Consider the following 21,953-nt stretch of genomic DNA (forward strand, 5'->3'; position numbering starts at 1 on the left):
TGGAGCCCGCAACCTGGGCATGTGCCCTGACTGGGAATCATACCGTGACCTCCTGGTTCATAGTTCGATGCTCAGCCCCTGAGCCACGCTGGCCAGGCCCAGGTTGTATATTTTAGAATGACAACTATTTCTGAAACGAAACTAAGCAAAGGACCAAGACGTAAAGGAAACAATACCGAGATGGTGACCTGGTTGTTAGGTGGTGGGTGGTGACCTGGTTGTTAGGTGGTGGGTTTCTCCAAGACGGTGCCCCCTTCTCCAGCGAGTGTGGGGAGCTTCTATAGCTTCTGCCATGGAAAAAGGCAGCTTCTCCCTGAAGAAGCTGACGCTGTGTCGGTGCTGTTGATCGTTTTGTGGTTTGGGCATTTGCAAAGGAGACATTGTGTGTCCTTTCCTCCCCTCTCCATAGGAATTCCCTGCACCAGCTCCGAGGACACCGTCACCGCCCAAACCCTGGGCCTGTCCTACTCCGAGGTCATTGAGACGTTGCCAGACGGCACGGAGAGGCTGAGCGGCTCCGCGGAGGTTGGTGCCTGTGGCCTGGGCCTGAGGACTGACTTCTAAATTCGTGGCCTTGCCATGAGTCTGAGGAGACGTTTGCCTTTGGTGCCAAGTACAGCCGCCACTTCACTCATCCCCACACCACCAGTCTCGCAGCCGCCTTTCTTAAGCTGTGAAAACAAAAGGATGTTCTTTTTCAAGGTCTAGAGGTGTATCTACTCTAAGTCGAACCCAGTTCTAGAAGAGTATGGTTATCACAGTAACGAGGCTTCGTGTCGGGACTCTTCTGGGTGAAAAAAATGACCTCTTCCAGGAAATTGCTTTTGCTCATGAGCTTCTGGAATGTAACAACAGCGATGCATGGAGATAGACCTTCTTTTTTTGTTTGTTTTTAGAGAGAGAGGAAGGGGGAGAGAGAGAGAAACATCATTTTGTTGTTCCACTTATTTATGCATTCATTGGTTGCTTCTTGTGTGTGCCCTGACCAGGAATCAAACCCACAACCTTGGCATATCGGTAGGATGCTCTAACCAACTGAGCCACCCGGCCAGGGAGGAAGGTAGACTTTGTAAGCATGTGCACCCCAATCATGTATGACAGTGGGAGTGGGAGACATGGAGGATGCCTCCCAGAGTGGAACTGGGTCCTGGGGGAGAGCTCTGTACTCCAGGGGACACTCCCGGCCCTTCCCGAAAGGAGCTGCCCTTGAGCAGCATGGCTGTGCTCCCTTATTCCTAGGCCTCGTGACTCACTGTGAGCTGCTCGAGGGCAGACAGGTCGGACCCCCCTCCCCCCCGCCCCGCCCCCCGGGCCAATCACGGGCCTGATCCGGTTCCAGGGCACCCACAGGGCCGGTTCTTCTCATTCGTTTCCTCCCCCGAAAGGCGTCAGGTGAAAAGAGAGTTTCTCTTTTCTGCTCTCCGGGCTCTGCCCTGCCGTCTATACAGTGGAAACGTTTAGGTCCAAAAGGTGCTTCTGGTTCTCCAAGCTGGGCCCGGCCCGTCCCTGCTTGACTGCACTCCTGCTTTGGGGCAAATACTGAATTTTTCTTTCTGAATACTTTTCCCCCAACAGAGGAGCAGTCATTAAAAAATAAAGCATATGATGCAGTTCTTGACCGGCAGCTGCATGCTGGTGTGTGATGATCTTAGCAGGGGGTGCCTGGGGAGCCCCGGAGCCAGGGCCACTTACCCATTAGATGGCCCCGTGGATGCAGTGCCTCGGGCCCCCCAAAGGTTTTCTTTTAAAATCAGAAGAAAAAAAAGTGAACTTTTAGGGTAAAAATTATATTTATTTTTATTCCAGGCAGTCATAAAGTATAATTTTCTGGTATGATCTTCGGGAGGAAGGGGCCCACAAGGGCAAAGGCACCTGGGCTCACAAAGGTCAAAGTGCACAGAACCCAGAGAAACCCAGCAGTCCTGGTGGTGGCACAGGGCGGTGCTTGTTCCATATATATGTGTGTGTGTGTGTGTGTGTGTGTGTGTGTGTGTGTGTGTATGGTTTTTTTTCTTCATTTCAGAGAGGAAGGAAGAGGGAGAGAGTGTTAGAAACAATGATAAGAGAGAATCACTGATCAGCTGCCTCCTGCACGCCCCACACTGGGGATTGAGCCCCTAACCCGGACATGTGCTCTGACCAGCAATTCGAACCGTGACCTCCTGGTTCATAGCTCGACACTCAACCACCGAGCCATGCCAGTCGGGCACGATGCTTGTTCTTGGGCAGGGAGGAACGGATCCCTTCTTTCCCTCTCAGTTCACAGGTATGAGCCGGCAGGATGCGTTTCTCGCCCTGACTCAGAAAGCCCGGCGGAAGGGCGTGGGCGGAGACGTGACAAGTGGTAAACTGAAGGACTGGCTGATCTCCAGGCAGCGCTACTGGGGCACCCCCATCCCCATGATCCACTGCCCGGCCTGCGGCCCCGTGCCTGTGCCGCTGGAGGACCTGCCTGTGACCTTGCCCAGCATCACGTCTTTCACTGGCAAGGGAGGCTCCCCGCTGGCCACGGCGTCAGAGTGGGTGAACTGCCCCTGCCCCAGGTAAGCAAACACGCCCCCCGGCTGAGCTGACTGTGGCCCCAGCGCCCTGCTGGGGTTTCAGACTCCCTTTCCTCTTGGGCTAACTCTGCTCCCTTCTGGGACTCCCCCTGGGCCGGTAGAATACCGTAGGTCTTTTGGGGCCTTTTTAAAGATATATATATTTATTGACATCAGAGAGGAAGGGAAAGGGAGAGAGAGAGAGAAACATCAATGATGAGAGAGAGTCATTGATTGGCTGCCTTCTGCACGCCCCCCACTGGGGATCGAGCTCACAACCCAGGCATGTGCCCTTGGCCGAAATCGAACCAGAGACCCTTCAGTCTGCAGGCCGACACTCTATCCACTGAGCCAAACCGGCGAGGGCCTTTTGGGACCTTTGAGAGAAGGGGCTGGAGTCTGGGTCCCGCCGCAGGGATGGGGGAGCAGTCATGTCCATCCACATCTTCCCCAGAAGCATCTGGTCCAGCTGACGGAAAAGCTGCACACGGTCTTGGTAGGTTTGCAAAGGACCACTGTCTTTCATTTCCCTTCCAAAGAGCGTCTGCAGGTGAGAGAAAGTGGTTTCCCATCCAGTGACTGACAACGGGGAGATTTTATCACCAGGAGCCGAGGAGCGGCTACCGCAGCGAGCCTGCTCGGGGTTTGCACTCTGAGATACTGAAACCTACCCCCTTTCCCTTCTCCTCGTTTTGCAAGTGGGACTGTGTTTTTCTGTCAACTCACTGGCCTATCTCAAGTGTAATTTTGATGATGCCTTATCTGCTCATTATGTAAACAAATACCAAGTTCCCGTGGGTTTTTTTTTTTTTTCTTCCTGCTGTGGAAAAGCCCCTTTTCTCTGTTTTAGAGAAATCACGATGAGAGTAATTTTGAAATAACCTAGTCCTCTGCCAGCACAGAGCTGAGTTACAAGGTTGAGAATTAGGTAACGACGCTTCAGGCCTGGGAGTCAGACAGTCAGAGATCCCAGTCTGGCTGCGTGGCCTTGGGAAAGTCCCCTGACTTCTCTGAGCTTTGATTTCTTTATCAGGAACTAAAATAATCCCCCGAAGGGCTGTTCAGAGGGACTGTTTGCGGTGCCGCCTACATTCAATAAATAGATCTGTTGCCACGATGTTCCCATCCACCCCGCCCACAGCCCTCCGAGGGCCCCACACAGGCAGCCTTGAGACTTGAGAGGGGCCTGTGGGAAGGGACGTAGGAAGCTCTGGGCCACGTTGGGGTACAAGCACGGGCTGTGGGAGGGAATCAGTGCACCCTCTTTGTTGGTAAGTAGTGACAAAGGTCTTTTCTTCGGAGAAGTGGATGGCCCTCAGGGCTCATTCACAGCAGTCAGGGCCTCGTGGGGAATGAGGTTTCCTACCCTGGAGGGCAGAGCCAGGCCTTGGTACCAGGGCTGAGAGCCCCCGGGCCAGTGTGGCCAAGCGGGTGGCACTGTAGTGAGGACCCCAGGCAGCAGAGCCCAACAGACGTGGCGTCCTTACCCCTGAGCTCCAAGACCTTGGGAGGATTTCTTAACCTCTCTGAACCCTAGTTACTTATCTGCAAAATGGGGCCATGAGTGGTATCTGCCTCTTAGCCCCCAGGGCCACTGGGGATTAAGTGAGATCTCGCCTGTGAAGCGTGGTCAGGGCCTGCTACCCGGTGTTGTATTATCACTGTGGGAGCTAATAATGATAATGTCACGGTCGTCGATTCCTTCCACTTTTTAAAAAATATATTTTTTTTTTATTGATATTTTAGAGAGAGGAAGGGAGAGGGATAGAGAGTTAGAAACATCGATGAGAGAGAGACATCAATCAGCTGTCTCTTGCACACCCCCCACTGGGGATGTGCCCGCAACCAAGGTACATGCCCTTGACCGGAATCGAACCTGGGACCCTTGAGTCCGCAGGCTGATGCTCTATCCATTGAGCCAAACCGGGTAGGGCCCTCCCACTTTGTGAGTCAGGAAAACTTGTTGCTTGTCTGTACGTCCAGCACGACCACTGAAAGGGAAACCAGCGCGGCCAGAGGTCACTCCTTCTCCCAGCCGAGTCCTGCGATCTCCTCCCGCCTTGCAGGGCACTAATGGTGAGGGAGACGAAGTAACCCGTACCTCCTGTTATTTCCTGGAATAGTCTCTGCGTTCTAGCCGACTGCTCTCCAAATACAAAGGCCTGGCGCTGCCCTAGAGACGCACTGTTGAGCAGGTGTCTTAGGGCAGCACGGGGTGGTGGGACGCAGGATTCCCGGGGTCTCTCTGATAAGCTCCTACCCGCAGGGACCACCACTGTTCTCAGTGGGAGCCCCCTGACTAAAATGCAGGAGGTCCCTGAGGGGTCCCCCGAGAGACACCCCAATATCTGAGGCTCCTGTCTCTGCTCAGCCACTTCCATTGAACAAGTGGGAGGCGGGAGTGGCCGTTTCCTTTGGTAATATTTGTAAAGCCGGTATGAACGGCTTCACAGATGCGAGTTATGAATGCAACCCTTCTTTTATTTAAAAATCAAAAACAGACTCGAGCCCTTGCATGCCCAATTAGCAGAAGTTTCGTCGCTGCTTCTTGGGTCTCCTCATGCCTTTCCTTGTCCTCCAAGAACCCCCAAGGACGTATACTGCCCGCGGCAGCATTGGAGGGATGGTAGGCCCTGCCTCCGTGCCTCAAAGGGAGAGTGTGGAGTCCGGGCTGTGTCCTCCCCCTCCCCTGCGGCTTTTCACTGTTAACAGCTGACTCCACCCGTCCACGGCTGGTCCAGGCCAAGTGGGTCCTCAGGGGGGCTGAGCCCCTCCTAGGCTAGGCGTGACTAAGGGCACCCTCCCTGGGTCCCTGGAAGATGTGGCTTTGGCACCAGTTCCTTCACTCCCCAGGCCCAGCACCCTGGGGACGTGCTTCACAATTTGGCTCAGCAGCGGGGCCTGGTGGAACCTCCATCCCCGGGCATCTTCATCCCTAGGGTGAGGGTTGCTTTTTCTTTTCAGCCCTCACTCCCCAGTGTCTCCATTGATTTTCTTGAACAGCAGGTCTGTCTTCACCCTCCTGTGAGGAGCCTGTGTTTAGGGAGCGGATGTGGGTAAATGTGTGCCAAGTAGCCCTCTGGAGGGGCTTCCGGTTTGCAGGGCTGCGTACTTCGGTGGTGTGGGCACTCCCACCCAGGGCCGACTTCAGGCTCCCCACTCGGCCACTTGCTGCACAGCTGGGAGGAGGCGCTCGCGGCTGATTCTCGCCAGGTGTTTGAGGTGGCTGTGGCCGTCTCTGCCTTCGGGCCTCAAGGTGATTTGTCTTCCAAGGTCACCCTGTGGACTTCTGCACCCTGCCCCCTAGAGCAAATTTTTTTAAGTAAGTTCATTTTTCAGCGCAATGTCTTGCTGCATTTGGTTTTCAACTTCTCTTCGTGAATTGATTTGCCTCTGACGCATCATAAAGGAGGCTTGGCTAGAGGCGTGTTGACACGCCTGAGATAGAAGTTAATGCACAAGAAAGACACTTATTCTTGTCTTGTCCCTTTAGGTTGTTAGATTTACTACCAGGTTCCATCGGAGAAGTGGAGAATAAGGCTTTTAATGGTTAAAGACTGAAGTTCTTATTCCGAGAATTTCTTAGAAACACGGAGGGTACAGCACAAAAGAGTTTTCTCCGAATGGTCCTTCCCTGATGTGTGTTCTGAGGGCATTTCACATTCCTCCTCATTACCACAGCTTTCTCAAAAGCTGGTGGAGCGCTGCATTAATATTTAAAGAAGCCAATGGACGGACTTCATTTATTTCCTAGGTGCAAGGGCGCAGCCAAGAGAGAGACAGACACGATGGACACCTTTGTGGATTCCGCCTGGTACTACTTCCGGTACACTGACCCTCGGAACACACACAGGTAAGCCCTGCCTGACTCTCAGCACGTGTCCGCCAGGGACTTCCCAGAAGCACAGGCCACGTGGTTAGATGTGCAGGACACTGCTTGGGCGAAGTGCCTATGAGGAATGAAGAGCGAGGGAGCAGGAGTCGCAGGGAGCGCCCTTCGACCATGCAGCTGGTCCCACACCTGGGAAGGGACCCAGGGAAGGACGGAGGTGGGTAGGAAGAGCCTCAGACCACAATGCAGCTCGAGGCCGTCTCAGCCAGGCCAACAGGATGCCTCGTGCAAAGCTTTCCCATCGAGAATCCCAGGTCAGGCAAAGAGGACTCTGCCCTGGTCCTGGCACAGCGTGGACACCAAGTGGATTTATCTTTTTTAACATATATATTTTTTATTGATTTCAGAGAGGAAGAGAGAGGGAGAGAGGGATAGAAACATCATTGATTGGCTGCCTCCTGCACATCCCACACCTGGGATCGAGCCTGCAACCCGGGCGTGTGTCCTAACCGGGAATCGAACTGTGACCTCCTGGTTCATGTGTCCACGCTCAACCACTGAGCCACGTTGGCCGGGCCCCAGTGGATTTACAGATGGAACTGCTGGGAGCTGTTGGTCACTCTGCTCCTTGAAGCAGATCTTGTCAAGGGAGCCTGTTAGATGGTGGAATTAGATTCTTCGTGGCCAAGTAAGTCCCAAGTACAGGAAAGATGAAGCACCGGGGAAGGAAGGAAGTGCTGGAGTCATGCCCCCTGGCCCCGCACTGGCCTGCATTTATGCGATTACAAAGCTCTAATGTCATTTACTCGACTGGAAATAATGATGGAACTATGCAGGGAGGGTAGGAGGAGGGAGTATGAGAGCTAAGAAACACCATCTCTTATCACACACTGTCAACAATTAAAATCTAAAACTGACAAATCAATGAGGAGTATGCACATATTTTTAATAACTGCCAGAAGAAACAGCTAAGAGGATCAAACGTGGCTGAGGAATGGGCGGGTGTGTGGGGGAGAAGGGGTTAGTGGAGGGATGGGGCCGGAGAGCACTGCTCTGAATGTCAAACCCTCCAGTGCTGTTAGGTTTTTATCTGTGTGCACGTGTTCCCTTGAAAAAAACAGATAAATGAGGGGAAGAGCGCAGGAGGTAGATAAGTAGAGAGAGAGTGAAAACAAAAGAAAGCAATCGCAGAGCACAGGAAGAACCACAAAAAAAGCTCCTGTGCTCAGAGGACTTGCCGGCGCGCTCTTGTCTGCAGGAGAACCATTACTCTGAAACCCGGAGCCCCGGTATAGAAAGGCCCCTTTTTATAATATCCCAGTGAGACGGGCACCCCTGCGCTCCCCGCCCCGCCCAGCATTATAGCGATTCTGGCTTTGATGCAGGCCAGGTGAGGGGGACCCCGAGTGAACAGTAACCAGCAAAGACAAAGGGTGTGGGTGATTGCTGAGGCTGGGAACCGCCAGGATGGCCCGGCTCACCCGCTGAGGGGCCCTCTCCCGGGTCTTCCTTCTAGAAGGCGCTGTGGTGCGTCCACCTAGTCGCAGCCGCTGCCATGCCGGACGCAGGCTGTGCACCTCTCAGAGCCTGCAAGGAGCAGCTTCTCATAGACGAGGGAGACTCTGAATGGCAGCGGCGGGACCCTCCTGCCGGAGAGAGGCAGTCCTGGGCCTCCTCAGCCCCAGCCCGGGGATGCCAGGAGCTCGTTTCCTTCCCAAAGTCTGCCGCTCATTTCAGCGCCGGCTTGGGCCTCCCTCGGTGGTTTCCGGGCAGATTGCAGGTCCGAGCTGTAGCTGCTTTCAGCATCTCCGTCCTTAGTTTATCTGAAACTCGTTTGGGGCTAAGTACCATCCTGACTTCCCTTTCTCTTCTGTCACCTGGATCAGCCATTGGATTTCTCTGGGGAACCAATTTTCATAAAGAAAAAAAAAATTTAATTTTACTAGAATTCTGGCAGAGTGACTGCAGGAGAGACCAAGCTGCAGTAAGATGCTAACGTGTGCTGGTTGGACAGGCTCACCTGCTTAGCAACAGGAGCCAGAGCCAGCCGAGCCCATGCTGGGGGGAGAGGCGTGGGGGAGAGAACTCAGATACTGAAATCATGGCGTACACCTCCTGCAAAGGCAGAAGTAGCTGTGGACTGCACTGAGGGCCTCAGTGAGGGCGGTCCCTGGGAATGAAGAGGTCTGTCCCCAGCCAGCACTGCCCCCCAACACATGTACACACTCACATATACCTCTGTACACTCACACACTCCTCTGTGCACACACACACCTCTGTGCACACACACACACCTCTGCACACTCACACACACCTCTGCACACACACACACACACCTCTGTGCACACACACACTCACCTCTGCACACACACACACACCTGCACACTCACACACCTCTTCACACACACACACCTCTGCACACTCACACACACACCTCTGCACACACACACACTCCTCTGCACACTCACACACACCTCTGTGCACACACACACACCTCTGTGCACACACACACCTCTGCACACACACACACTCCTCTGCGCGCACACGCACACACCTCTGCACACACACACACTCCTCTGCACACACACACCCACCTCTGCACACACACACACTCCTCTGTGCACACACCCACCTCTGCACACACACACTCCTCTGCGCACACACACACACCTCTGCACACTCACACACACCTCTGTGCGCACACACACACTCCTCTGCACACACACACACACACCTCTGCACACACACACACTCCTCTGTGCGCACACACACACCTGCATACACACACACACACCTCTGCACACACACACACACACCTGCACACTCACACACACACCTCTTCACACACACACACCTCTGCACACTCACACCTCTGCACACACATCTCTGCACACCTCCAAGAGTCATCATCACAGGAAGTGGTGTCTCCCCTCCTGCCCCTCCCCCCAGCATCCCTGAGGACTAAAGTCCCTGTTAGGTGACAGGGAGTTGTGGGCTCTTTTCTGACAGGTACCCTAAGTTTGCTCATTGCATTCAGGAGCCAAACACAAGCTCTTGCTTGTCTGCATTTAAAAAATAAGGTTGAATTTTTGTTTTAAAATGAACATTTAGTGTCTGCATGATAATATTCCCCATTGTAAATGCCACATTGCCCCCTATTGGTAAGGACTTAAAAATCTCAATTTTCTATTATAATAATAAAATTTAAAATAAATTTAGGTATTCAAACATGCTTTATACAAAAATACCCCTTTTTTTCTGGTATATTTTCATCTTGTCCTCATTTTATATGAAAATTGCATTTGTTAAAATATGTCATTAATGGCTTCTGAAACAGTTTTTATAAATTTTACAAATTAACACTGATCTGACTTTTTTCTCCTTTGTTATATAAGGTTTTCTCTTTATATATATATATATATATATATATATATATATATATATATATATATATTTATTAATTTTAGAGAGGAAGAGAGAGAGAGAGAGAGAAACATCAGTGAAGAGAGAGAATCATTGATTGGTTGCCTCCTGCATGCTCCACACTGGGGATCGAGCCTGCCACCCGGGCATGTGCCCTGATGGGAATCGAACCGTGACCTCCTGGTTCACGCTTAACCACTGAGCATGGCCGCTGGGCTCTCTTATTATATTTTAAAAAGGAAATCAGCGTTTTTCTCTGACATAATTTATTTCAGGGCATATGCAAATTACAGCCCATCTGTCTTATTTATGCAACTGTGGCAAAGCAGGTTTTTTAAAAATGACCATTTCTCTTTCTTCCAGCCCCTTCAGCCCAGCGCTGGCGGACTACTGGATGCCTGTGGATCTGTACATTGGGGGGAAAGAGCACGCCGTCATGCACCTGTTCTATGCGAGATTCTTCAGTCATTTCTGCCACGATCAAAAAATGGTCAAGCACAGGTGAGCAGTTAGGCTGCTTTGCAAAAGAATTCAGCACCATGAACAGCAACTGAAAGCGGGCTTCCGTACTGAAGCCAGTAAAGGTGTGTCACAGAATTCTGTTTTTCGAGTATAATTTAGCAGTCAAGGTCAGCCTGAACCATTGTAAGTGCGTTTCTGTTGCTTAATTGTTGTAGCAGGTGGTACCACATGTTCCCATCAAATCTTGCCTTCAGCCCTTCTCTGTCTGACGGAGTTAAGCAATTGAGATTTTTACTTGAGAGGCAGAGAAGAGCGGTTTATGATGTTTCACAACAGCTTTTTGTCGCTTCTTATGTTAGGTCATATTTATCTTCTGGTCTCTCGGTATAAGCTCCGTTTCCAAGCTGGACTGAATCCTGCCTCAATATATCACTCTGATAAAAATATGTAACGGATTAAAAGCTAGGGAATCACATTGTAAACCCATTGATAAATTCTCTTACTGTTGGCCTGTGATCTAGGCCCCAGGATGTTCAGAAAGATGTGTGTGTGCTTTTTCCCATAAAGTATATCATATAGACTAGAGGCCCGATGCACGAAAATTCGTGCAAGAGTAGGCCTTCCTTCCCCCGGCTGCTGGCACTAGCTTTCCTCCTGTACCCAGGACCCAAACTTCCCTCCCTCCGGCTGGCCACAGGCACCCAGAACCTGGGCCGGCTTCGCCTGGGCCAGCCACAGGCACCTGGGACCCTGGGCGGCTTCGCCCGGGCCAGGCCCCGGCTTTGTCAGGAAGGACGTCCAGAATGACATCCAGATGATGTCCGGTCTATCCAGTCTAATTAGCATATTCCCTTTTATTAGTATAGATTACATGTATTTTGAATATGTTTTATTAATTTTTTACAGAGAGGAAGGGAGAGAGATAGAGAGTTAGAAACATCGATGAGAGAGAAACATCGATCAGCTGCCTCCTATACACCCCCTACTGGGGATGTGCCCGCAACCAAGGTACATGCCCTTGACAGGAATCAAACCTGGGACCCTTGAGTTCGCAGGCCGACGCTCTATCCACTGAGCCAAACCGGTTTCGGCTAGATTACATGTATTTAATGTACTAAACAACTTAAGGCATACAATGAAGTTCCATGCACCCCCTTCTCAGTTTAAGAAACAGAGTGTTACAGGTTCCTTGGAGTCCCGGGGTGCCCTCTCCAATCCTAACATCCCTCTTCCTCCACCACCACCCCTCGCCCAGCAAACCAAACCCTGCCCTGAATCTTGAATTATTCACTCTCTTACTTTTCTTTATAAATGTATCACCTCTGTGTGTGTGTGTGTGTGTGTGTATTTCAGTAATATGCACTATTAGTTTTCCTGTGTTTGAGTAGGATCCTATTTCACATGCTCTGTCCTGCTTTACTTGCCCAACACTCCTGGGTTCATCCACGTTGCTGCACGGAGCCGTATCGTTCCTCTCTCGTGCTGTGGTGTCCGTTACAGGGAACGGATTCTAACGCAGAACTCGGTTCATGTGCCCAAACCCCCAGCAGCGGTCGCTGGGCTGTTTTGAGCAGTTCTGAACAAAACTGCCGTGAGCATTCTTGTACGTGACTCCTGGCCCACGTGTCAGCCGTTCTCGGGGGTGTCCCTAAGAGTAGAGCTGCCGATTGTGGGGTTTGCACACGTTCAGCTCGACTCAGGAACACCATGTTGGCTACATAAACCCACTCTCTCACAGCAGAGATGAGGGCTCCTGTCACTCTATGTCTTCATCATGACAACAGCTTTACATTTTGAAAAACTGGTGGTTATAGAATGGATTGCTCTGTGAGCTAGGTTTGCATTAACAACACTGCTGACTTCCTGAAGTTTGGCACGTCTTTAATGTTCATGGTCCTCTGTGTTTCCTCTTACACTGGATCCCTGATTGTGTCCTTGGCTCGTATTTCTTTTTTTAATATACTTTTATTGATTTCAGCGAGGAAGGGAGAGGGAGAGAGATAGAAACATCAATGATGAGTGAGAATCATTGATCGGCTGCCTCCTGCACACCCCCTACTGGGGATTGAGCCCGCAACCCGGGCATGTGCCCTGATCAGATGGAACTGTGACCCCTTGGTTCATAGGTCGATGCTCAACACTGAGCCACCCTGGCCGGGCTGCCCATATTTCTTCCGGGTAGTATTCTTTGTTTGTTGGAATTCTTGAGTTATTCTGGATGCTAATGCTTTTTCAGCTGTATGAATTGCAAGTATTTTTCCCCAGTCATTAGCCGGCCTTATTTTTATGTCTTTTGATGAACAAAAACTCATAATTTAATGTAGTAAATTTTAATAACCTTTCGTTGCTTTTAGTGTCTCAGTAGCATCCATTTCCCCCCTGATCGGTAGAGTCCTCTCCCTCATAAATCAAGTTTTCACATATATGCAAAGGCCTATTATAGGGTCTTTATTCCTTCCATTGGTTTATTTGTTTTTTGCTGTGCTAGTTACTTACTGGATTTATTTTAATTTTATAAGTCTTAATATTCAGTAAGGGAAGTCCTCCTACTTTATTTTTTTTCTCTGGGAGTATCTTAGCTGTGATTGGACCTTTGTTCTTCCGTGTACATTTCAGATTCAGCGTCTCAGATCCACAGAAGTATCTAGTGGGAATGTGGTTGGAATTGCTAATATCTTTTCTCACTCTTCCTTCTTGCATCTCTGATCTTATCATCTGAAGTCATGTTCCTTTTTTTCAAATCACATGCTTTAGAATAGCTGTCATGTTCTTTAGTGAAGGTCCAGCTATGAGCTCTCTTTTGTGAGTTTGCCAGCTCGATGACCATGTTTTACATGATTCATTTGTCCTTTTATAAATGCAACATCTTTTAGAATATTTTTAAATTTTTTATTTATTGATTTGAGAGAGAGAGAGAGATCAACTTGTTTTTCCACTTATTTATGCATTCATTGGTTGATTCTTGTATGTGCCCTGACCAGGGATCGAGCCTGCAACCTTGGCATTTTGGAACAAAGCTCTAACCAACTAAGCTACCTGGCCAGGGCCTTTAGACTGTTTTTTAATTGCAGAGAAAAGTAGGAAAATATCTGATTATCTCCCCAGCTAGATAACCCTGATTAACAATAGAAAGTAATTATGCATGTCTAAGATTAAAATATTTTAGCTACACAGAAAGGGAACATTGAAATCTCCTCCCTGCATCACACCCTGTACCCTTCTCCTCAACCTGCTAACAGTGTCTTTTGATTTCTTCCCCCCAAAAAAATTTGCATAGCTCCATGTTTCTATTGATATACTCATTTTGACATGTTACATATATCATATGTATGTCTTTTGCTTTTTTTGATTCAGTAATATTTCTTGGTGATCTTTCCACAGCTCATAAAAATCTTCTCTTTTACCCTAGCTCAGTGGTCGGCAAACCGCGGCTCACAAGCCACATGCGGCTCTTTGGCCCCTTGAGTGTTCTAACGCCACTTCTTCAAATTAGACTCGCCCAGGCCGAAAACCGACTTCTGCGCATGGGCCACGAAGTTTCAATCACACTGTACGTGTGCGCCCGCACGTGGTATTTTGTGGAAGAGCCACACTCAAGGGGCCAAAGAGCCGCATGTGGCTCGCGAGCCGTGGTTTGCCGACCACTGCCCTAGCTGGTTTGGCTCAGTGGATAGAGCGTCGGCCTGCGAACTGAAAGGTCCTGGGTTCAGTTCCAGTCAAGGGCATGTACCTTTGTTGCCGGCTCCTCCCCGGCCCCGGGCCCTCATCGGGGCTCGTGCAGGAGGCAACCAATCGATGTGTTTCTTTCACATCGAAGTTTTTCTGTATCTTTCCCTCTCTCTTCCACTCTCTCTAAAAAGCAATGGAAAAATATCCTCAGATGAGGATTAAATATACATATTCTATTCTTTTTAATTTATTCGTAGTGTTCCACCATATGAATATGCCATAACTTATTTAAGCAGTCATCTATTTGTTCAGTTGCTGTTACAAAAAAATTAAAAAGTCTGATGACTCTTTGCCGATACTCTTGGCAGGGATTGGGAATCCTGTCTGCAGGTTCAAGTCCTAACACGGGAATGCTGGGTCAAAGGATTTGTGTTTTTACATTTTTGGGAGCTAAAAAATGTTACTTGTAAAGCCTCCGTAATGCAGACGACAGTCAGTTTCATTAAAAAGCAGCGCATGGAGAGCTCAGACCTGCTCCCTGGGTCTGTGCATGCACACACGGATGGGAAATCTACTGTACAGAAAACTAATTCAGGACACAAATTAAATACGTAAAATAATTTTCTTCTCATTAGACCCAGAGAGCTCTGCATGTAAAAATAAACTGATCCGTGTCAGGAACGAAACACGTTGACAGCTTTAATCCTCGGGTAATAAGTGAGTTCACGTGGTTGTACCGGGGGCTCTCGGGTTTATGATTCCGCCTTGCCTTTCTGATTTCTTCTCTGTGGAAACCTCTGTACCTCGCTGGATAAAGATCGCCCCCGAGGATGGACATGGGGTCCTGCTTCCGTCACCAGTGGATGGTGTGCTCTCTCGGAGACTATTTGTTTTCAGGGGTGGGGGACCTTTGTTCTGCCAGGAGCCATTTGAATATTTATAACATCACTCTCGAGCCATACAAAATTATCAACTTAAAAACTGCCCTTTAGGCTCAGTCCCTGGCCCTGGTCGGGGTGCGTGCAGGAGGCAAGCAATCGATGTATGTCTCTCACATCGATGTTTTTCTCTCTCTCTGTCTCTCCCCCTCCCTTCCCCTCTCTCTAAAAATCAACTTGAAAATGTCCTCGGGTGAGGATTAACAAAAAAACAAAGCAAAAAATTAGCCTGCTCTATTGGGTCAAACATTGAATTAACTCACCCCTAAGGCCTTGGCAGGGCCAGACCGAGTGATTTGGAAGGACTTACACAGCCTGTGGGCCGGGTGTTCCCCACCCCTGGTTTAGATAAATCGAGTTGAACCCTTGACATAAACAGATACAAGTTTATGTTCTTCAGAGGAAGGGCTCTCTGAAGCCCTTATTTATGCATTCATTGGTTGATTCATTCATTGGGGCAGGGAGACTCGGATAGAGGTTAAGTACAAAGGCCCAGTGTCCCACGTGGGTCTAGACACAAAGGTTTTAAGTGACTTCCGGCTCCTTCACGGCAGGGCATGTTGCTGCAGCTTCGGAGCAGCTCTTTGTGGAGGCAACTGAATCAATGACTCATTCAATGGCTACCTGTTTTAAAGCATAGGGAAGGCCTGGCTGCTTTCGTGACTTCTTCTCAGTGGGTTAAAACCATATTTGAGGCCCGGAGGGTGTGGCTAAGTGGTTGAGCATCGACCCAGGAACCAGGAGGTCACAGTTCGCTGCTCCCCTGTTAGGAGCCTCTCCTGACCCTGGGAGCTCAGCAGGCCCGGTCCGCGGGGCACTCTCCTGCTCCTCTGACCACACCGGAGCCGGCTCCTGGGAGAGGGAGGGGAGGGAATAGAAGAGAAGCTTCGCTTGGGTCTCCCTGTATTAACAAGGTCTCCCTGTGAGCTGCTGGCTGGCTCCTAGGAAACAGAAATGGTGATGTTTTAAGAATGAGCCATGGCTTCAAGCTTCAAAACTGGCTGATGCTGTGCTCATAATGGTCCAATGGAGGTGAATTCAGTCTGCAAAGTCCAAGCTGGAGATGTTTTCAGAGATCCATGGCTTCCTGTTTTCTTTTTCCAAGATCTGCAGGCTAGCCCCCAGCCCTGGCCGAAGGGTGGACAGCAGGCTCTCTGGGGCTTTCTGAGTAGGTCAGTGCCCTCCACAGCGACTGCTCTGGGCCCTGATGAGCCCTGGGGTCCTCTTAGCCACGTCTTGCTTAGCATTTCCTTGCAGGCAGTGATTTGCATAAGGGTGTTTAAAAGAGCCTATCAATCTATGCTCTGAATTCCTTGTTTATTCTATTAATTAGCAACTCTCTCCCTCCCTTTCCTTCCTCCCTCTTTCTCTCCTCCCGCCCTTCCTTTCTTAGTGGGGTAAAGGTGCCTTCAATGACCAGCAGGTACAGTTGTAATTTCTGAGTTAGTGCCGTCCAGACGGTCAAGGAAGCACGAGGATGCACCGTTCTGCATGCCCGCAGCTGTGTTGCCGTTCAAGCAACGCAGCCCACACCCAGCGCTGGTGTGCAAGGAGCAAGGAGGAAGCCCTCAGAACAAGGAGCACAGATGTGAGTTCATGAAATGAAGCCGCCATCGAGGGCCATCCTCAAGGCAGCCGCCCCGCATGCTGCCCCCACTCTGGATGGTCCCCAGTCAGAGGAGTTTGTTGATGGTTTAGAGTTGCAGGCTTTTCGCTTTCTTTTAAACACCCCCCTCATCTCCCCCCCTCCCCCCGCACCCCACTATCCACAGTCACTGTGATGAATGAGTGAATGAACGCACAAACAAATGGGGAGTGCCTTACGCCAGCTGTGCATCTCGATGATGAACTTGGCAGTGTGGTGTGCTCTCGCTCCAGCAGGATGGTTCCAAGTCCAGCAGGGCCCTTGACGTCCCCTTGACCCTCACCCCCCGGGCACCGTGCCCCTCGCATCTCACCTGGTGCCCTCCTGAAGGTGCCACGTGTGATTTATGAGCATGTCTCGGGCGCCCGTTTTACTGTGAGCTTTCTGATTAATTGCAGAGTGCTCTGCACCCGGTTGTTGCTCAGATGTGTGTTGAATAAATAAGCGTGAGCCCTCATTTAGAGCTAAACTGCACACGGGGGCGGATGTGGCTGGCTTCAGCCAAGAAAATGAGAAGCAGACCCCCACAGGCCTGTGGAGCCCCGCTGGGGCCCCGGAAGAGCCAGGGTGGGGGTCACGGGAATGAGCAGTTTTGGGAGCTGGGGAGCACCCTTCCCCACTATGAAATTCCATGCAAACACTCGGGGTTCTCTCCCACTCTCATTCCCTTGTTCCTGCTGCTCCTCCTTCGAGCTTGAAGTTGACAGTTTGAAATCTATCAGTGTACCTCTCCCTGCAAAAGGTCCCCCCCCACACACACACACACCCAGCTCTCAGGGTGCTCGGGCAGTTGGTTTGGTGCAGGGAGAGCCCAGGGCTGGCTCCCTGAGGGTGGGCATGCTTTGCCCACAGGACATCCCCAGGGCCTGGCTCAGCACCAGACACACAGGAGGCACTCAGTAGACACCTGTTGGATAAAAATCATAAATTCACATGGTGACCCTGCTTTCTGAGAATGTGGTACTAAGAAGAATTCGACGCTCAGTCTGAGGCAGCTGGGGACAGCTGCCAGGATCTGGGATGTCTGGGAAGTGGGGGGTCAGGGCACCTGGGCTGTCCCGCCATCCCTGCTCCAGGCGATGCTGCCAGGGGACAGGAGGGCCCGGCGAGCTGGGGGAGGAGGGCCCGGCGAGCCTAAGCTACCAGCTGTGTCCCCGTGTTTCAGAAATTAAGACCGACTCCTGCAAGGAGCAGGCCTTGATTCTGCCCTGCTCTCTGAGTCCCACCTGCCAGTTCTGGGGACAGCCTCCATCCAGGGTGGACACGCCTGAGATGCCGCACTCCAAAAGGGTTCTGAAACGGGCAGAACTAAGCCCTGGTGTCAGCAGCCAGGCTGGTGGTGCCCACGGTGGTGCCCCTGGAAGGTGGTTGAGTGTCTGCAACCACCAGGTTGGTCACATTCTGGTCATTGACCTGGATGCTGGTTACACCAGTGTGGGTGTTTATGTTGTGAAAATTCATCAAGTTTGACCCCTAGGATTTATATGCTTTTCAGTATGTGTGCTGAACTGCATGTACAAGTTAGGTGTTTTTTTTTGCCCTAGCCAGTTTGGCTCAGTGGACAGAGCGTTGGCCTGTGGACTGAAGGGTCTCGGGTTCAATTCTGGTCAAGGGCACATAGTTGCAGGCTCAGTCCCTGGCCCCAGTCAGGGCACTAGCTGGAGGCAACCAATTGATGTGTCTCTCTCACATCGAAGTTTCTCTCTCTCTCTCTCTCTCTCTGTCTCTCTCTGTCTCTCTCTGTCTCTCTCTGTCTCTCTCTCTCGTCTCTCCCCCTCCCTTCCACTCTCTTTAAAAATCAGTGGGAAAATATCCTCTGGTGAGGATTAACCAAAAATCTCCAGAGGTTTACGTTTCTGAAGCCTGAGGAGTGCAGCATTGGCCGCCCGCTGGAGTTAGGCTCGCATGCTGGCAGGTTGCAATTCCGCTCGTTCCCAGAAGGTGGCGGCGTTGCGCCACTCGATAAACTGCAATGAACAGAGACCGGGGTTCCGTTCTTCGCCTACCTTTCTTGAGGATTAAATGCTACTGATTGTATCTTTGGGAATCTGGGTTGTTCCCTCCCTCCTTCCACCCCAAAGACATCTTTTTAAAATCTCCCTTAAGAGTGACCAAAGCCATGGACTCACAGTGAGAGCCAGAGGCAAGAGGGTGAAAACCTAGCGCAGGAGCACCGGAGCCCGAGGTAGCAGCAAGCGCATCCTCCGCGCCTGGCAGGGCAGCGCCGTTACCCGCATCCTCCCGCACCCAGCACCACTGCGGGGAAGTTACACTCTGTTTCTACGGCTAAGACAGCAGCATGTACGCACGTACACTGCTCATAACAGTGTTTTAAAATACACAGGCCAGGGGTCCTTTTTTTCTAGCTGACCCTCATCTGATTGCTGCTCAGTCTCTTTGTTCCACTCTGCCCCCCTTCCCCGCCCCCCCTCCCCCCGGCCCCCAAATCCCCTGGAAAGCTTCCTCTGAACCACCTCTGCCCACGCAGCCGCAGGGGCTGCGCAGTGTGCGAACCGGGGCCTGTCCAGAGGCCTTGTCAGTAAGGGACCTCCTCTGCATCAGCGGCTGTGGGCCACGTGAGAGCCCGTGAAATCAGCAAAGCCAGCCCTCTCGCCCACTTCGCTAGAGCGACGTTTGTGGTCGGTGCCGCCTCTGAAGTTACTGGGTCCTTTGAACCTCGACATAAAAGCCACTCTGTGTACGTGAACCCGAAGCCCAAGGTTTGCGTGTGGAGAGGGAGGGCGGGCGGCCGGCCACGTGCGTGGGAACACCACTCAGCCTCCCGTGTCTCCGTGGATATGCAACTCGGACCCGGGTAGCAGCCAGGTCTGCACGGGTCATTCTTGGAGTTGGAGTAGCTCATGCCCACGTGCCTCAAAGCTGAATCAGGTGGACTCTTCAGAATAAACGTTTTAAATCTGAAACGAAGTAATTCAGTATGAGGGTCAACCTCGACTTGTCCTCTTTAGAGAAAAAGTTTGTATTTTACTATTCAGCCAGTAAGGGTGTGACTAAAGCTACTTTTTTTTTTTTTTTAAAGAAAAAGAAACCACAGGCAGTATAAATAAATTACAATCCATGTATATTGTAGAACACGAGATGGGTGTTTAAATATGAGCTAGATGCCCTCCCCGGTTGCTTAGTGGTTAGAGCATCAGCCAGCGGACTGCAGGGTCCCGGGTTCGATTCCTGGTTAAGGGCACATGCCTTGGTTGCAAGCTTGATGCCCTACCCAGGTCAGGGCGCATGTGGGAGGCAATATGTCTCTCTTGCATCGATATTTCTTTCTCTCTCTCTCTCTCTCCCCCCCTTCCCTACCACTCTTGCTAAAAAAAAAAAAAAAAAAAAAATCAATGGAAAAAAATCCTATGGTGAGGATTAACAAAAATAAATAACGTAAAAAATGATACAGATCTATATGGACTGCTGTGGGAAAAAGGACATTCGTGTTGTTAAACGAAATGCCACAAAGTAATGTACACTATGATCGCAACGATTTAAATCCACCCGGAAGTCTCTACAACCATATATGTGCATATACAGGTTTGTATGGAAAAGGTTTTGGAAAAAGTCTCCAGACTTTTCCAGGATATTCACCAAACTATTGAGAATAACTGCCTCCTCAGAGGGGAGTAGGCCTAGAGAGGGGGGGCGGGGGGTGTTTGATGAACAGAAAGGGTGTGTTCGTGTATAATTTGTATGAGTTAAAAATGTCTAAAGCAGGCCCTGAATGTAAGGTTAAGGGGAAAGTAACTGCGAACAGCCCCAGCGTGAACCTCCGTGTCCTCCTGGCCCTTCCTTGTGCTGCTCAGCACGCAGCGGCATCCGTGTGGTTCTTTAAACCTTACGAGTGTTTTCACGCGATCATTCCATTTCATCTCCCCGACGGCCCTTGCAGGCAGATTTCTACTGCCTCCCTTTACGGTAAGCACTGATGCTGAGAACGAGCGAATTGCCTTGGCTCAGAGAATTCCTAGAGGAGCAGAATGGAGACTCAAATCCAGGCCTTCCAAAAGAAGTTAGTGCCTGCTGGTTTGACTTAATGTTTTTACCACTTATTTATTTTAATTGTATGTATTGATTAGTTAGTTAGTTATGTATTTTGAGAGAGAGAGAGAGAGAGAGAGAGAGAGAGAGAGAGAGAGAGAACATCGACTTGTGAACACACTAATGGGTTGCTTCTTGTATGTGCCCTGACTGGAGATCACACCTGCAACCTTGGCGTATTGGGACGACGCTGTAACCAACTGAGCTGCCCAGCCAGGGCTCTTACACTTACTTATAAGGAGCCATTTGTCCAGGTGGGGTTACACGTGGCGGTGCTCGGCCTCCCTGTTTTCAGAGAGGGTGGTCTTCTCTCTCCAGTTGCTGTTTTCCGGCTGCTTTGAATACCTGTCCCACCCGTTTTCTTTCCCTGCTGTCTTTCCTCAGGGAGCCTTTCCATAAGCTGCTGGCCCAGGGCCTCATCAAGGGGCAGACATTCCGCCTTCCATCTGGGCAGTATCTACAGCGAGAGGAGGTCGATCTCACAGGTAAGAATGGCCCATCCGGTCCCATCCAGGTGGGTGCAGAGGACCGAGGCCGGGCCTGAGAGCCACTGACAAAGGCCTTGGCTGGGTGCGAAGCAGGAGCGGGGCCTGTGGCCTCCTGGTCTCAGCCTCCGCTGGCTCTGGGCCCGCCCTCTGCAGGCGGCGGGGCCTGGCTGTCCGCTGCTCAGCCCCATCCAATCCAGCCCATTAGCTACTGGCGGGTGTTCATCCGTATGTAACATGCAGCCAGTCGGGCGTCGCCTTTTGTCCCAGTTGGTGTTTGACAGCCCCTTTCCGGGACAGCTCCCGGCCAGGAAACTGGGGTCCCCCCACCGTTTCTGCCGCGTGGTCTAGAGGCGCATTGGAGAAGCTGGGGGCCACCTCTCTACTTGCTCCTGGAGCCACCCGTCCAGGTCCAGCGCTGCCTGGTGGGCGCCCTCCCTCATCCCCTGGACAGCCCTCCCCTCCCCGCTCTCCCGAGCCTCTCCCTCCACCCTGTGCTTCACTCTTCCTCACAGAGAGCGCCTCCCACTGGCTCCTTAGGTGGCGTGATGAGCACATGTCCTGTGCACCCGGCACACAAAGTAAACGGCACGTTCAAAAATGCGGAAGGGGGTGACACAGAGGCAGCTGTGAGAGCCCCCAGCACTCTGGCCCTGAAATTCTTTAGAAAACCGGCGCATAATGGGTGAGATTAGGTGAAGCCAACACCCTTTCAGTGGTCAGCAGCCTCCCACGCCAAGCAGTAGATGACTTACCTAATCAAAGCAGTCATGTGTCCGGGTAGCAATGGTCGCCGTGGGAGAAAAAGGAGCTGGAGAACTCAGGCTGCGCCCCCTGCCCAGCGGGGCTTGACGGGGGACCTGAGGCTGCACCCCCTTGCTGGTGGGGCTTGACAGGGGACCTGAGGCTGCA

At 51.1% G+C, this 21,953-nt stretch overlaps 1 protein-coding gene across 2 annotated transcripts in view; it reads left to right on the top strand.

Moving 5' to 3' along the window:
* The window catches only part of LARS2 (leucyl-tRNA synthetase 2, mitochondrial), a 108,118-nt gene that overhangs the window by 70,124 nt on the left and 16,041 nt on the right, over positions 1 to 21,953 (top strand). For both annotated transcript variants that reach the window (XM_079795256.1, XM_079795257.1), the window contains 5 exons: positions 410 to 525; positions 2,260 to 2,543; positions 6,295 to 6,393; positions 10,159 to 10,296; positions 20,941 to 21,041. In XM_079795256.1, the coding sequence (XP_079651382.1) occupies positions 410 to 525; positions 2,260 to 2,543; positions 6,295 to 6,393; positions 10,159 to 10,296; positions 20,941 to 21,041 (738 nt within the window). The remainder of the gene's footprint in view (positions 1 to 409; positions 526 to 2,259; positions 2,544 to 6,294; positions 6,394 to 10,158; positions 10,297 to 20,940; positions 21,042 to 21,953) is intronic.

Source organism: Cnephaeus nilssonii (genome assembly GCF_951640355.1).
Source record: "Cnephaeus nilssonii genome assembly, chromosome: 17".
In the NCBI taxonomy this organism is placed as follows: Eukaryota; Metazoa; Chordata; class Mammalia; order Chiroptera; family Vespertilionidae; genus Cnephaeus; species Cnephaeus nilssonii.